Here is a 17,265-nt window from a genome sequence, read left to right on the forward strand (position 1 = left end):
GGGGGGGGTGGCAAATAAGTAAATGTTAAACAGAGATTCCTGTCTTCCCGTCTTCCTCAACTCACTTTTTAAAAGCAGGTCGCCTCACCTCTCCTAAAGGCCCTCCGCCCCACCAAAGCCTGAAGCATCCCCCAAAGTGAAAAATAGGCTGGGAAGACCCAGGATTCTGGTTATTGGTGGCAAAAAGCTTTTCTTTGAAAAATGAATGCAGAGGACAGGGCATGGACTTGCAGTGGGGGGTAGTCAACTGATCCAGGATATGGGGTGAGGTGTTCTCTTACCCAGTTCAGGTCAGAAAGTAAATTGCTGGTGATTCCAGGGTCCCACTTGAAACTCGTCACTGCGGGCAGCAAGTGGAGGGCCCTGCGGACTAGGAGCACGCGCTACTGCGCGCCGTTCCCACTGCCCCTGTTGGACAGGGGACTTGTAAAACTGGATGCGCCGCACATTTAGGAGGATGTGAAGGGGGTTCCTCGCGGTGGAGGAGGGGAAGGTGAGAGCTGACAAGCAGAACGGCAGACCTGCGCCTCACAAGAGGCGGGATTGTTCTGTCTCCCTCTGTTCCCGTTAGCGGCCGCCCCTCCTTGGCCCTATTAAAAAGTGCCCACAATACTCTGATATTGTCGATTCATTCAAACCACCAGAAGCCCCCTAGGGGCCCAAAGCGCAGAGCAGCGGCAGGAGCCAGCCCAGCTTTAGCCAGAGAAAGGAGGAAGCCGGGGCTGCTCGCTGCTTCTTTCCTTCCTAGTGCCTGCCTGTTTCCCAGCGCTCTCCCTCGGCTTTCCCAGGACCGGCTCGTGGCCCGACACATCCCGGATACCTCAGAGGGGTATGCTGGTGGCGGGCTTGCTTCCCTCTAGGGAACCGACTTGGAACAGTGGCCAAATCTGGAAAGATGAAGGGAGAGAAAGAGGAGGGAAAGATGAAGGAAAGAAAGAAGGGGACGGGGAGAAATGAGAGAGAGAATGAAAATGAGAGGGAGAGGAAGGAAGGGAGGGAGGGAGGAAGGAAGGAAGGAAGGAAGGAAGGAAGGAAGGAAGGAAGGAAGGAAGGAAGGAAAAAAGGCAGGCAGGCAGGCAGACAAGAGCGGAGGGAGGAAGGGAACTACTCTGTGCAGCAGTCTGACTTCCTGTCCCAAAGCTTCGCCTTCTGAAGCTGCTGGAGTCACCTCTTCCATGAAACCCAAGACTCCACTGCTTCCCCTTGCTCTTTTCTCAGGGTCAAAAATAATGTTATTTGCAGACTGGACGCTGTTACAGTCCTCCGGGTGCCAGAATACAGCTCATAAAACACAATTTCACACAAAAATGAAGCCAATCAAGTGAACTAAGCTGGAGACCTCCCCCCACCCCCCCCAACGCTTTGGCAGCCCTACTGGACAGCAGGACTGCTATTTACTGTAAGTAATGTAATTAGCCCCTTTGGATGGAAATCAATGAGCTTTTCAAACCCACGTGCACGAACGAAGGGCCCCAAGGAGGGGCTGGGAGCAGCAACCCTTTCAGAGACAGCAGGTCCTCTCACAAAGGGGCAGATTGCCTTCCCACAAGTCAGCAGCTAAATGGACTCAGACCCCAAGGAGGAGGAGAAGAAAGAGGAGGGGTTTCTGAGAAGAAAATCGGTTAGTTAACCCAAGGAAGGCTCCAAGGAAAAAGTAGATTTGGCACCTCCATCCAGACACTTCGCTTTGGCTAGTTTCTGGACTAAACTCCCACTCTCCCCCATCACCACCTACCAAATGAGTGTGTTTGGAATTAGGCTTGGGTGTTGGTGGGGTTTGGTCCTGCTCAGCAAAAGCAAAGAGCCCAAGAATACCACCCTATTTTTGCAAGAGATGAAACTTTGGAGACTTGATGAAAGGAGAGTTTAACAAACAACTCCAGGAAAAAGCCAGAGTTTGGTGAAGTCTCCAAGGAAGCCAATCACAGAAATGCTGTAAACCATCCACCCATCCACCCATTCATTCATTTGTCTTTCCCACAAGTATTTGTTAATCATCTATCAGGTACAGGCAAGGCAGACCACCTTCTGCAATCCCCAGCTTCAGGGTTGGATCCCAGCTATGCCTGCTTTTCCTTATAAAACTCAGGTTATAAGTTCCTACACCCAGTGGGAGTTGCTACTTCCCATAAAGAAGCCAACTGCCAGGAGTCTTCCTTTGCAGCCAATGCAGGAAGTTTTTAGAAAGCTAGGGGTGGGGCAGGAGGTGCTGCTGGAGTTTGGGAGGACCTTTTTAATTCTGCAGAAATTGCTCCCCATTCACTCAGCTCTGCCTCCTCTCACAGTTCCTTGAAGAAGAAGCCCATGGAGGGGCGGGAGGGGCTCCAAGAACTGGGTGTATCCTAACCTTTTTGTCTCAGAGCCCTTTAAAGATACCGAAGAGCCCCCCCCCCCTTACTACCGCTTATTCACAAAGAACAGTAAGCACTTTAAGGAGAGCATCTTTGTAGCTCTGACTTCTCTCCCCTGTGAAGAGGAGGGACTGGAGCCAGTCATCCCTCAGAATAGCCAGAGAGTGCTCTATGAAAGTTGGAGTGCTCCTGGGTTCATTTCCTTGGGCTCCGCCTCTCTAAATGGGACAGGTGCAGTGGGCTCTCCCAGCCTGGGGCCCATAATAAGATGTCGACTCTCCTCTCTGAACTCAAAGCTGTACTGGGACCAGTGGTGCGGCGCTCCTCACAATTGGGCACACACAGTCCACTCTTTTCATTATTCCAGGATCCATCCATCTGGCTACTGTTACAGCTTTCAGAAAAGCGGTTGGTTGGTCTCTAGCAGGGCAGAGGAGTAGAGATCGAGGGTTCAGCGTTCCGGAATCTCCCCGAAAGTAGCAACTTTGTCCCAGACGCAGGCCCAGAAAAACTCCCCAGAGGGCAAGGAAAATAAAGGGAATGGATTGCTCTACCCTGGGAGCAACCAGAGAGGAAAAAAAAAAAACAAAAAACAAAAAACCAGCAGACCCATCTCTTGATAAGATAGGCAACTCAAGTTCTCTTTATATCTGAATTTCGGAGGCCAAGATCCTGTGGCCCCAGTTTGCCCTTAAAAGGGCAGAGGTCACCTTCCCTCCTGACCCGGTTAAACTGTTTGAGGAGCCCCCCTTGGTCTGAAAGGTGCAGCTCCTGAAGCAGTGTCTGGCTTTGGGCACTGTTGAGAGCGGCCCAGGGCCCAGGGAAGTCAACGTCGTCTAAGGCTAGGAACCGCTTACTCAATCCTGGTCACCCCGGCTGCTCTGAGTGGAAGGCCAGCCGATGACCCCGCGCCACCGGGCCTTTTCTAGTCGGTGCGCTTAGGGAATCTCTATGTTCAAACAGGTCCTGACGGGCACTGCAGCACGGGCGCATCTCTGGTTCAGTCGTACTAGGAGGGCCTCCCTCCAGACAGATGGGAGTGGGCTGAGCGGAGCTGGGGCCGGGGAGGCCTCCCGCGCGGAGGGAGGACCCAGGGCCGCGCCCCAGCTACGCGCCTCTGAAGCCCCAGTACCTGCCCCCCTGCGCTCTGTGACCCACGCACATCGTCTGCACCCGCAAAGCCACCTGCCCATCATTTGCTCCGTTCAAATCTCCGGCTTCTTTTCCGGGAGGAAGGGAGGAGGCTGCCACGTCCGAAATCTGAAGCCCTTTTACCTGACATTTGCCGCGCCGCTGGCCCTCAGCCGCCCAAGGAATAAAGGGAGATGTCCCGCACCACGTTCTCTGAGGTCGCCCGCTAGGACTGCTGCGCGGGGTTTGCATTGAACGACAAATGTCGGGGAAGCCAGTTTCCAGTTAAGCCTTACACAGGTGAGCAACGGTGTCAGCCTGCCCCCCCCCCATCCCTTCCGGTGGGGAGACGCCCCCAGCAGCACAGCGGAGGATCTAGGGCGCATCCCTCTCGCTGCCGATAACTTGCGGCTCAGCTGCGCCGTGCCCTCCACCACCCCCTCTCCATCCTCAAAAAAGTCAAAGACATTCAAGAAAACGGCAGAAGGAGGGAAACGTAGCTTTCAGAAATCCTGGCGGGAGACTGAACGAGATTACATTTTAGAGCCTTCTAAACGTGATTGAATGTCTAACACACACACACACACACACACACACACACACACACCCTTCTTTCTTCCACCCAGTGAAGGTGCGCACACGCGTGTGCACACACACACACGGATGTGCACAGCAGCCCAGGAAAGGGCAGAGGCAACGAGAAGGAGCCTGGTGGATAACTCACCTGCCTCTAGAGTGGTGCCGTTGAGCATTCTTAGAGCCAAAGGAGTTGATCACGCTGTAATGGTGGCTGCACTGGCAGAGAAAAGCCGCGCGTCAGCCAGGCGGTGCGGCCCGGCCCGGGACCCTGGGCGCCGTCTGCCACCCCGCTGGGCGGTGCGTCGGAGCTGCTCCTCCCGCCGCGACCTCGGGCGTCGGCCGGCTGAGAGTGAAGCCCAGGCTGCCCCCGCTAGAGCCCGAGACGCTCCTGGGGCGTCCGGCCGTCCAGGCGCACACCCAGGCGGGAGAACTGCTCCGACGAGACAGCCCCCGTGGGGATCTTACCTTGAGGTCCAGACTTCTCCCCCCAAGAACCTGATCCTCGGCGAGGGAGGGCGGGAGGCTGCGGCCAGAGGTGCGGGCTGGTCCCCAGGTCTTGCCGAGGGTTCCTCTGTTAATCCAAATAAATAAACCGTTGGGTGCAAATCAAGACCTCTCTCTCTCTCTCTCTCTCTCTCTCTCTCTCTCTCTCTCCCTCTCTCGGAATTGACCCGATTCCCTCACCTCTGACCCGCAGCTCCTTCCACCTGTCTTTTATTTTCAGTTTATGCTTCCAAATCGGGAGGAGGAGGAAGGGGTGGGCAGAGGGCACAGACGCGGGCTGGTGCGCGGAGACACGCTCTGAGGCTGCGTTCAGCCCTTGCAGCCTCTCAATAATCAGGGGAGGTGTTAATGGAGGACTCGGCTGTAACTGAACCTCATAAAGCCCTGAGCATCCTGAGGCTTGGGCGCAGCGGGGGTGCTGGGGTCCCGCGGCGCGCCCTGGGCTCCCGGCCCCCCAGCAGGCCTGTGCCTTCCTGGAGCTTGTACCTAAAAGATGCTGCCGCCAGCTGGTGCCTGCATAGACCGTGAATGGGCGGTAGCTCCTGCGGGAAGCGGGGCTAAGCCATTGATTGCGCCCCCGCTGCATCACCGCCTTCCCCTCCCGGTCCTTCTCCGCTCTCGGCGCTCCCGGGCCAGGTGCCAGGGACCCAGCGCTTGGAGATGCACTCCGCGCGCTGCAGCGGCATTCCCAGCCGGGTCAGCGCGGGGCTCGAGGTGTCTCTCCCACCGGCCCCGCTAGGAGGTGCGGATGGCGACTAACCGGGAGAAAACCGACTCAAATCTTGCGGGATGAGCATTCCTGGGGACACGGACAGACTCCCAGAGCCAGGACGGGGCGGGGGCCAGGTTACCTGGTGTCAGGTTCCCGAGGGGCTGCGTCGCCCCAGCAGCCCCGGGCGCAGTCGGGCCTCGGGGAAGCAGAGCGAGAACCGGGTAGCCGGGCCGCTGGCCAATTATTTACTCACGCCCCCACCCAGTGCGCCCTCCGCAGTCGGAGACGGGGGGCGGGGGACTGCTGCGAGGCTCCTGCGCGAGTGCGGGAAGGGCGTGTGAGCAGCCAGATTGGCAGCTGCGGGCTGCGGGTCCCGGTGCCCGAGCGGCCCTCCCTCCCCAGCCCTCCCCGCGGTGCCACCCGCGCGGCTCCTCCGCGGTGCGTGGGCAGAGGGCACCGAGGGCTGGGCTGCCCGCGCTCCTATCAGCCGCCTGAGAAACTAGTGTGGGATGCGGGCGCCTGAGGCTGTGCGCGCGGGGAGGGGGGACCACCTCTTCACCAGACCCGCAAGCTCCGCCACACAGCTTGGGGGGGTGGGGGTGAGGGGTTAAAGTATCCAGCGGGAGCCACGGATCCAAGCCCTCTGGCTTTCTCTTTCCGTCCCAAATCCCGGAATGTAGCTCAGAGCGCCCAGGACAGAGACCCTGGTTTCCACTCGAACGCTTGGCTTCACTGGCCAGTCCCACCCGCCGTCTAGTTCCACTAGTTTATCTTTTAAGTTCCCCTCGNAGTTTCTATGCTCACCGGGCGAGGCTAATGAACCGATGGTTGGCGATACCGACCAGAAACGCTTAGGTCTTTCATTCACTCCTTTTCAAAGCAGCGGCTTTTATCCTCTTTGGGGTCACGAATTATTTTGGATATTTGGGGGGGATTCTACACACACACACACACACACACACACTAGGTGCGCGCTCACTGAAGCGCACATTGGAGCTCACACTTTCTACAAATTTCGAGTGGGAGGATGGGGTCGTCATGAATCTCCCAGTCCCTCTAGAGCCCATGATTCCCAGGTTTACACTCACTTTTACACCTATAGTCTCAAAAATGGAGGTCGTGTGTCAGGAGCCCAACCTTGAAACCGTTTGCAGGGACGACCGTCAGTTCAGCGCCTGGGGTGCCCACTCACAGCAGGGCACGCGGGGATCCCGGGTAGGCTGGGCGTCCCGGAATGACTTAACCCCCAAGTAAAAATAGCTGCGGGCTCCTCCCCAACCTTTTCTCAGAAGCCAAGTTCTCCACAGAGGCGTGCAAGACGGTGTAGACAATCCCCTCCCAACTACACGCACGCACAAACATCTGAATTTTTTGTTGTCGTTGAGGACAGAGGAGAGTTTTGGCACCCGGAAGTGCCTTTTAATTGTTGCAGGGTAGTGAAAAATAGTACCGACTTTTAATCTTCCCCCAGGAGCAGACGTCCACAAACTCAAGCCTTCAGTGGAACGGAGAGATGATATGGCAGGTATCGGTATGGAGTGGAGAGGGAGGTTCCTTCTGGGCTCGCTACAGACTGTGAGGTCTCTAAGTGCTAAGAGGAAGGCGGCACTCTAAATGCCGTTCGCCTGGTAGTGAGCTCCCTTCCCTAGCTTTGTCTGGAGATTAATTTAAACCCAGCTGCTTTCTGGTAGTGGAAACGCGCGAGAGGAACAGACTTCTCAAATGCCTTGGATAAGGGGCACTGCGGTAGAACAAAGGTCGGTGCAGGGCCCAGTAGCATCTATCTCCCCTTCTGGTGGTCCCTTCTTTCCCAAACACATCAGGTTTGGGACCCCCAGGTTTCATTGGGGGGGGCGGGGGGAGGCTATTCTCTTCCTTGCTCTGCAAAATCAATGGGCCCCCAAGTCTTCTGAAGAGAATGAAGTGTGCATTGCAATTCACCTGCCGTGAAAACTACCAGGACAGGGCCCTTCCCACAGAGAAGGGAAGCACCCCTGCTTCAGGAATCTATGCCCATCCTCCACCGAGGTAAACCCCATAAGAAGATTCCCGAGTTCCCCAGGTTCTGCTGGGTCTATGTTGGAAACATCTAGAAATGAATTCCCCTTGACTTACGGTGACTTACGATAGGAATCTCAAGAAACCGTGAAAGGGGAGCAGCGCCAGAGTTGACTTAAACTGGGAAGTTTCTATTTCTCAGCATCCACATGTGTTTGTATACACACACCCTATAAGAAACCTGAATTTTTACTTTACAACGTGTGAATACAATATAGCTTGGAGCTCTTGCAGTGAGGCCCATTTATGTGGCCATATTGTGTTTAATGTGTGATTCACAAGCATCTCCTCAGAACCACAGCAGAGAACTTCAGCCCTTGGCTGCCCGGCCCCACCCCAGGTGCTGGAGAGAGTAAGAGCGCTCCCCTCCCCCTGCCTCCAACAGCTACTACTTCCTTGTTGCCCAAGCTTGAAGTTCTCCCAGGAAGAGTCCTACACGACAATCATCCCTGATGGACTTAGGAGTCCTTTTTCTCTGGCCAATTTCCTTAGGTAGGAAGATCACTGGGAGGAGGAAGGAGCTGCCTCTAGGAAGGAGACATCCCATAAGTTGTTTTCATCTGTCAAGGGGCTTTGTCAAAACACTGCCTTACATGCGGCGGGGTGGGGGGTGCTTTTCAAAATGAACTTCCTTTCCACTTTCTCTTGTTTCTCCAGAAAGATGACCTTTTCAGGCTCCATTTCTTTCTCTTCTCTCTCTTGGGACTGCTCAAGAAAGCACCATCCAGCTCCCACCCAGAAAATGGACTTGGTAATCTTCAAATCTGGTGGAAAACATTGAGCTATCCGGTTGCTTCTTGACCTGAGAATAGAAAGGAAATTGGCTCCCAGGAGTCCATAAACCTGTCTGGAAAGTCTAACTGCCTCACAGCCATAACGCTTACCTCCTCCTCCTATTTCCCTCCTCAAAATGATTTCTAGAGAGGACAGCACCAGGCCACAAAGACTGCCTTTTTCAACACCTCACATGGTCCAAGAGCAGGGTTATGTAGGGCACCACAGTGGGGGCACTAGCAAAACTGAGGCACTAAAATGCCAACACTCTGGGAAAACAGTTTCATATTTGACATAAAAATAACAGCATAAATCACAATCAAGGGGAAAATCAGAACCTTACCGGCATTCTTTTTCCACTTATTTTACAGTTTAGAATGGCTCTTACTTTGAATCAAAGATGTGAGAAGGCACCAGAATCTTGTGGTTGCTCCAGATCTCTAAACCTCTTGTGCAGGCCATCGGCAGAACCCAAGAGAGAGTCCTGAGATGACTGAGAGCCTTTTGGATTCTGTTGGGAGAAAAAGCTGAGGGCCAGCTCTGGGCAGAGCCAGACTTCCAACACACAGCAGCCACGTTTCACTGAACAGCTTCCATTGGGAAAGAAAAGGCATTCTGGGACCATTGTCCTCAGAGGGAAACAGGGAAGAAGGGTAGAAACAATAGTTCCTGTGAGCTCCTAACCTAGGTTGCATCCTGCTACCCAAAGCTGTCACTGCAGTGAATGGAATAGGTATAAAGCTAATAGGGTGTCCTAGGACAGATTTGCCTGGGAAGTGCCATGAGACATGGAGGAGGAGACTGGGGTGGGGAGAGAAGAAAGAATGGTCTAATCAGAGGCATCTTAAGCGGCCCTGACCCTCAAGTCAGAATGATTTAGAGTTTTTATTGAGAGAACAGATGGAAGATGAGAGCATTTCTTAACGCAGAATGGCACTTCCTGGGCACTCATATGCTGCACAATATAGCATTATATCAATCTTCTTATAGCTCGAGGTATAAATAAAATGAAGACAGTATTCAAACCCTTCTATTTGCCAGCAACCTCCCTTGGGTTGCTAACACTGAGGAGAAAACAGTAGGAGAACGGAGGCTATAAGAAAAATCGAGAGCTACTAATGTGACCCGATTGCTACTATTTATTTAATGGAACAGTCATTATTTTCTTTCTTCAACATATGTGTCTGATAATGAAGCAAAAAGAAAGGAAAATAACTATCAGTGTGCCACTTTAGAAACACACAAACATTTGCTAGCTTTTTCATTTTATTGATGTTCTTTTAATATATGTACTTATGATTAAACTAGTGCTCAAGGACGAACCGCACAGAGAGCAATTCCAGATTCAAATTTTTGGGTTTTTGTTTTTGTTTTTGTTTTTTTAAATACAGGCTCAGTTAGATGGGGAACAGAGATGAAATTGTTGTCAAACATAAAAATATGAGTTGAATTTCTTCCTTTTTGATGGATCCTTAACATTGACTTGACCATACGGACACTGCAGAAGAAATAAAACAAACTATTATTGAATTATTTAACAAGCTTCTTGAAAAAGTATAACACTTCTCATGGTGAAAAGAGAGACTGCTAATAATGCTATGTAGATCATTTGATCTATTGGGTCCTGCCGAATAAGAGGAGAATAATGGCAACCTCTGGCAAATGGTCTTAATTAGGGTCCAAGAATCACTTCCTAAAGGCATCCTTCCAACTTTAAGAATTTTACTGTCAAAAAAGTACTGCTTAGAAGATTCTCAGGTCCTCAATTTATGCAAAGCTCATGCATTTGACTAGAAACAGCTAATGGCACAGGTAGAAACATACATAAATGTCAAGGCTTAATTTTCCATTACTGGCTACAGTTAATACATGCATTGGGCGTTTATTCCTTAATTGTAAAGTGGGTTAGTCAAAGGAATAATACCTTCTTGCCCCCAAACATACAGTCAAAATGGTCTGTAAATAGAGGTTGTTACACCTGTGTATAATCTTAATGCTATAACAATTTACCTTACTAATATGCTTAAAATTTTTTAAAATATTTATTTATTTTTGAGTGAGAGAATGAATGAGCAGGAGAGGGACAACAGAGAAAGTGTAAGGGAGACACAGAATCCAAAGCAGACTCCAGGCTCTGAGCTGTCAGTACAGAGCCTGAAGTGGCGCTCGAACCCACAAACTGTGAGATCATGACCTGAGCAGAAGTTGGACACTTAACTGACTGAGCCACCCAGGTGCCCCAATTACTAATATGTTCTAAAAGTTATAGTGACAAACACAATCCCATTTATATTTTTGCTCAACATAGGGAAGGATTAATTAATTCACCTTAATCAGTGAGCACAGAGATACATTCACTGAAATACACATTTTAGAAGACATGCAGCACTAAGTTTGGGTTAGCTAGCTTCATGGTTTTGAAGATTGAGTAGAAAACAGCCACAGAAAGGATGGGAGAGGGAGAGAAGGAAATGAAGAAGAATAAAAGAAAGGGAAGGAGGGAAGGCAGGAATCAAAGAAGTAAGGAAGGAAGGAAGGAAGGAAAACACTATCATTTAAAGGAAACCCACTTCACAATGCTGATCAAATTTCTATTTATTCAGCTAATAACAAAGACAAAAATGCTGTCTGGGATCTAGTTTGTAATATTCTGGATTTCCTTTTCTGCCTTCTTTGTACTTGCCTAGTGAACATGACTTATTTGAAACCTCATGAAAAGTTTCCTTGTAGTAAAGAACTCCCATGAATCTCAAATCACAGCATTTCAAGGAACTGATGCTCACAATGAAAAGTTACAAAATTCCATTAACGTTAAAGGTCCTATGTTGGTCCCAAGGACTTCGTTGTCCTTGGCTAAAGCAGCTTGTGAAAAGTGCACTCCAGGTCTACTTAGCTTTTTTTTTATTTGTCTTGTTTTTCAAATAATAGGTATTTACGAAGTTACAGAAGCACTGAAAACTGCTGGTGTAATGCGAGAATTTGCTACTCACGTGTCTGCAGGCGGAGCCACAGCATGTGCCTCTCTGCAAGTGGGCAAGCTGTGTGAGCACCGTATAGCCAGTAGCGGGATCTGTATAGTTTAGCTGGCCAGCCTGAAGAATAATGAAATGAAACAATTCATTAATCTCAATATTCACCATATCTCCTCACCATAATCTCTACTCATAAAATACTGCAAGATTTTCTTTAAACAATATTAAACTTCTTCCCAGCAATTCTGGTGGCACTTGCAATTAAAGACGGAATGCATTCCAACATTACATACGATCCAACTTTATGTGACATAAGGTGAAAATATACAGTTTGAGAAAAATGAGAAGTTGATGGAAAAACAAGAACTCCTCTATACCCAATAACTATGTAGCCACTGCTCAGGTATTTTTCATTCAGTTTCTAGGTAACAAGTTTAATAACAGGTGATTTAGATGACTTTAAGAGCTTAAGAGGCTGAAAATGAACTTTCACTCAGAAGTTGCAGTTGCAATTTCAGTACTTAAAATATGTGGATAATGATTTAAACTTACAGAAGAGGTGCTAATCAAAACCAACAGTCCTTACAGAAAAGTATTACCTTGCTATTATTAGACACTTTTCTTTACCTTCATGATGTGTTACCCCATTGCACATTTTATACTATTTTCTGTTTTTGGAGTGTTGTTAGTTCTGTTTTTAAGTGAAAAAGGTATTGTTTTGACATATTAACACTCACAGCTTTCACAAAGCCAATCAAACGCAACTTTTACTACACCACTTCAAGGAAGCATACTCTACTGACATTCAAACGCAGTTTTTAAGAAGTGTCCCAAGTACACAGTATGAAGGCAAAGGAAATAATGTGGCCTATTCTCTGGATTTGGGCCATGGGGGTGATATTATTTATCCTTGAGATTTTGTAGAGGAACTTTCTCTTGGGCTTTTTATATAACTCATTTAACCACGAAGTAACGCTGCAGCATTCATGTACAGAACCTTTTCATTACACTACGCATGACACCTGAATGTCTTCTAACATACCTTTGTATGTGCCACAAGTTACTTCTTCTGAGCGTCTTCCTTAATGAATAAATATTTAATCTGGTTGCGAATGTAACCGACATATAGAGTTCAAGTCTAAGTCTACTCTAAGGCATTCCAGCAAAGCCAGACCAGGGCCAAAGAAATTCAGCAAGCAAATCTCAAGGCCAGTCTAAAGGGCCTCTCAAATCTTTTGGAGCCATGGAAGCAGATTACACAAAACCGGGAGCAGTAAACACTACTTTAGAAGGACCAACTGTCAAGACCTCACTTCTTTATGAAACCTGGGTTTAAAGACTTGGAAGAAAAACCAAACCTAACCAAAGAACACTGGGAACTCTGTTAGCGGCCTTCTTTCCACCTCTCATAGTTTCTGGGAGTCTTCTGAGAGCAATCATCTAGCAACCCGGAGGCCTACCAGATTGCTCCTGCATTTGGGCCTGCTCTCCTGCTTTCCATGTTGATTGAGGAACTTTGGGCTTGTTGGCTGCCCCCACAAACTTGATGTGTCCTCAGTAGAGGAGCCTCGGGGTAATGGTGGCAACAAAGATGCGACAAGAACGCTGGCAGTTTACAAGATACAGAGCAGTTTACAAGATACAGATCAGCAGGGCGAGAAAGTTAAGAGACCCATCTGCCTTGAGGTGTGGGAAAAGGACCATTGAGGCAGGTGGGGGTGGGGCTCTGATTTGTTGAAAAAGAAAAACTTGTTACTGGATTTACTTCTGGTCTCCTTCATAGTCATTTCGCCTGTGCTCGTAACACTGATGAAACGAGAGGGGATTTCCTCAGTGAGAAAAATTGTTCCTTTCCCAGGATGACTGAACCTGTCTTTACATGCCACTGCTGTTTGCTCTAAAAAGGATGAAACTTTTGCTTATATTTACCATATTTATATGGTGATGTATGGCAACAAATTACACATGTTATTTTCAATAGAGTATAAACAAGAACACTCAAAAGCTGCCTGTCATTTCCTGATGAATCTTTATGCAGAAGTTTCAACACCTGAATGAGCCAAGCAGTGGATTCCCGGGCCTACTGTCAGTAGGGGAGAAAAGGTCAATTTTAGAAAATCTCCAAGGTTTTCTTCTCTACTCCTTTGGTGCAAGCAACACCAGATATCAAGGACTGGTCACACATGGTGTATTAAATACACCATTACATCGCTTTTGTATCTTCATGATAGAGTGCATTTGCTCTCTCAAGATAATAAAAATATAAATATGTTCCCTTTAAACTTATGTGGTCTGGGGTGCTAGAAACCGTGAGTGGAAATGGTAGGTTGTGATATTGGTACTGCTAAGGGATTGCCAAGTGCCCCAAACAGAGAAAAACATAGCTCAAGATTGTCTAGGGAGAATGTAAATGCCTGATTATAGTTTCCCTTACAATTGTGCTGTTGGGATGGAGAGAAAAAAGGACAGCGGCAAACATTAAATTAAAAATAAGTGTAGGGGCGCCTGGGTGGCTCAGTCGGTTGGGCGGCTGACTTCGGCTCAGATCATGATCTCACGGTTCGTGGGTTCCAGTCCCGCGTCGGGCTCTGTGCTGACAGCTAGCTCAGAGTCTGGAGCCTGTTTCAGATTGTGTGTGTGTGTGTGTGTGTCTCATAAATAAAAAACGTTAAAAAAAGTTTCTTAAAAAATGTTTGGTTTACTTTTGCATTATTAACATCATTGGACAGCGAAGTGTTTAACTGATAACGCAGATAAACACACAACCTATCTTTCCTCTGACTCTCAGATTCTCTACCTCCATCGATTGCTTAACAACCCTGCCCCCAACACACACAGAGGCACAGAAATCAAGACGGGTTCCAAACTGCACCCAGAGTTGAGCTCGGACGCTGATCAGAAAGGACCCACACTTAGTACAGATATACGTCAACCCTTTGCCCGGAACAGCAAACTGGACAGTTTTCAAGCGAAACGGTCACAGCATGAAGCGCGCGTGCTCGACAGACACCNCCGCCTGCGTCGCTGGTCCTGCTGCAGAAATAAAACGGACTTTTGAGGCGGCCGATGGAATTCCAGCACGATGCGGGGACGGGGAAGAATGAGCCATTTCTAATCTCGGGGCCTAAATTCTAAGTGCACATTTTTTTCTTATGTCACGCTACACTTGGGATCATTCAGCATAATCGCCACACCTGTTCAGATGCCAGGAAGGGATCAAAATGCCCGAGGTTTGTTTATAACGAGCTTGGGTCTGTTCAGAAAAGGCTGGGTATTTATAGGTAACGTGTACTGTGAATCAAGCTGGCCTCGCCTAAAAAGAGGACCAAAAGTGAAATCGCCCGCCGAATAAGAAAAGGCGGCATTTTCATGTTGTTAAATATTTGCAAAATCCAAACTACAATTCTGTCTCCTTTCTGAAGGGTAAACGTTATCCTGGTAACCCCGCAAAATTGAATTTCGAGAAAATTAGCACAAGCCCAGGAGGCAATTTCAGGTGTTAGAATTAAATTAACACCACTCCTACACCCCCTCCCCCCCCTCCAAAGCCTGCGTTTCTGAAAAGGAGGGTTGAAGAGTAGCCATTTTGTAAGTGTTCGTCAGTTTTGAAGAACTGAGGGCTGGAATCGATCCCTGAGTGCAAGTAGATTGTTGAGTTGCGCAGAGGTTTGACCAAGCCGCCAGAGGCCATCACTACTTTTTTTTTTTTTGTATCTGTGTTTACCATGATTGGAATTTTCTTAGTTGNTGGAATCATCAATTAGTTAGCGGTCTAAAACCAGGAAGGCTAAAGAGGGACCTAAGGAGAAAAGCAATGCAAAGGTGGGACAAACTTGAGACGAGAATCCACCACAAATCAGGTGTATTTGTGTGCTTTCTCCCTAACCACATTCTGGGTTCAGGAAATAAATCAGGGAGTTCAGATTGATTGTGGTTTTTTTTTTTTTTAATTGAGGATGACGACCTATTGATAGGTCATGGCATTAATTCACAGGGTAGGAACAACATTTTACAGCAATGAAGTAGTCTAGACCACGTTCAAATAGAAAATGCACACTCTTAAAACAGAGTTAAGTATTTTTACGTGAAGCTTCTGTTCTGGTGTTTGAGGAGGTGGGAAATCTTTGTGTTGATAAAATAGTTCTATATTCTGATCATGATGGTCACACAGATCTACACATGTGATAAGATATAGAACTAAACACCTTGTTCCCATGTAACGTTCTTGGTTTTGGTATTATGTAAGCTGTAACCATTGGGGAAAACTGGGTAAAGGGAATCTCTCTGCATCTATCTTTGCAACTTTGTGTGAAACTATAATTATTTCAGAATCTAAAAACAATATTTTTTTAAAAAGATGTAAAAATGGCTTTCAAATTACTTGTTACGGTAGATCACTGAATTAGCCAGAACCTTTCCCTATCTTCTCCATTCCCAGTTTTAAAAATCAGCCTTTTCAGTTAAGGCCCTAGGGCACGTAGGCTGAGGAAGTTGTTTTGTACTCTTCACATGTTACCTGGGTGTGCATGCTTACGGGTATTTATTTAAGTATAGTAACAGCTAGAAATCTGTATGATTAAGAGTTTAATAAAGTATATTATTACAAATAGTTTCCAAACATTTGATAATTGAGTATCATTTAGACATTGAATAGATTATCTGCCTCCTTCAATTTTCATTTCATCTTCATACTTTAGAGTCAGTGTCATTTCACATCAAGTAAGTTGCACTCGTTGTGTCTCCTGTTTTAAAAAGCCTCCTCAGGGCTGACCCTTACCGTATTCCAGCATGCATTCATTTCTTCTTAGGGTCTCTGGGCTCACAGTAAACAAAACTGTATGAACGTGGGGGTACAGAGTTCTACCTTAGAATGGTAAAGTAAGGCCTCACTTTATCTGCAAAGGATTTACATCCAGATTTGCTTTAGAAAGAATTATTTTGTGTCATGTCTCTGCACGTAACATGAGATGGGATATATTTTATACTTCTTCCCATCACTTGGGAAGTTTATGTTGATAATGAACATGCTTGCTATTTTGGAGAGGAGGAGGAGAGGAGTTCAAAGAAATGCATTCCCCTAGGTTTCCTCTATATTAATTTTTAAACAGATGTGTTAGGCGTCTCTAGGTTGCAAGATACAGATCACACAACTTAATCTGGTTACAATAAAAGGAATTTGCTCACTTGACTACGAAGCATGACTTGATTCAGGGCTCAACAATATTACCAGGGCTCAGTATTTCCGTTTTCAGTTTATGCCTCTTCACTGCTAATTCCCTTTTGAGGCTGGGTCCTTTCTCATTGGTGAAAGATGGCTGCAAACAGCTCCCAGGGCGTCATCCTTTTTCACCCTTGTCTACTTAAAAAGAGAATCTTGTTATGAAGCTTCTAGACAAGAAGAAGCCTTTTTGCCCCCCACCCCCACCCTGAGTCCTAACCGTATCTTCACCATGTGTCCATTCCTGAACCAAGTTTTACAAGTACATGTTATCCATCAGCCAACCAGGGTCTATCTCTCGATCTGCTTATGTGCAACCCCCTCCAAACCCACAGCTGCCAAGGGCCTGTACTGATGCTGGGGGCACAATTAACAAATGTCCACTATAGTGTGACTTGCAAAGACCAAATAAATTCTACCAACCCACTCAGTTCTGTTAGTATTTAGTATTTAATTGTCATTCTGCCATTGTTCCTCTGGTTCCCCTCTAGATGTCCTTCTTTTGATCCACAATTATCTGCCTCATTTTAGCTTTCCATATGATTTTTTTTGCATTGTTTTCCCAACAGGTCATAAACAAGACAGTAATGTGCCATTTTCTTTTTTTCTTTTTTTTAATATTTTTATTTATTTCTAGGAGAGAGAGAGAGACAGCGTGAGCAGGTGAGGGTCAGAGAGAGAGGGAGACACAGACTCTGAAATAGGCTCCAGGCTCTGAGCTGGCAGTCAGCACAGAGCCCGACGCGGGGCTCGAACCCACGAACCGCGAGATCATGACCTAAGCGAAAGTCGGACGCTTAACCGACTAAGTCACCCAGGCGCCCCAGTAATGTGCCATTTTCATCTCCGTATCTCCACAGCCCATCTTACAGAACTATGACACTTAGTGAATAATAAATCATGAATATTTGAATGGATAAATGAGTCAGTGGTTCTTCATTCTCAAATGCATATTCCTAACTACTG

General features: G+C 47.7%; 1 protein-coding gene and 1 long non-coding RNA gene across 2 annotated transcripts in view; both read right to left on the reverse strand.

Annotated features, from left to right (window-relative positions):
- Positions 1-4,234, reverse strand: part of LHX9 (LIM homeobox 9) — a 19,390-nt gene extending 15,156 nt beyond the window's left edge. Inside the window, exon 1 of the mRNA XM_077775115.1 lies at positions 4,207-4,234. Within this exon, the coding sequence (XP_077631241.1) occupies positions 4,207-4,234 (28 nt within the window). The remainder of the gene's footprint in view (positions 1-4,206) is intronic.
- Positions 4,235-9,296: 5,062 nt separating this feature from the next.
- Positions 9,297-12,227, reverse strand: LOC144240741 (uncharacterized). Its single transcript, XR_013337835.1, has 3 exons — positions 12,124-12,227; positions 11,100-11,201; positions 9,297-9,607 (listed from the first exon to the last, which is right to left on the reverse strand). It is a non-coding gene; the product is annotated as an uncharacterized LOC144240741 (long non-coding RNA).
- Between the last annotated feature and the right edge of the window lie 5,038 nt (positions 12,228-17,265).

Source organism: Crocuta crocuta, unplaced genomic scaffold (genome assembly GCF_008692635.1).
Source record: "Crocuta crocuta isolate KB4526 unplaced genomic scaffold, BGI_CrCroc_1.0 scaffold207, whole genome shotgun sequence".
NCBI lineage: Eukaryota > Metazoa > Chordata > Mammalia > Carnivora > Hyaenidae > Crocuta > Crocuta crocuta.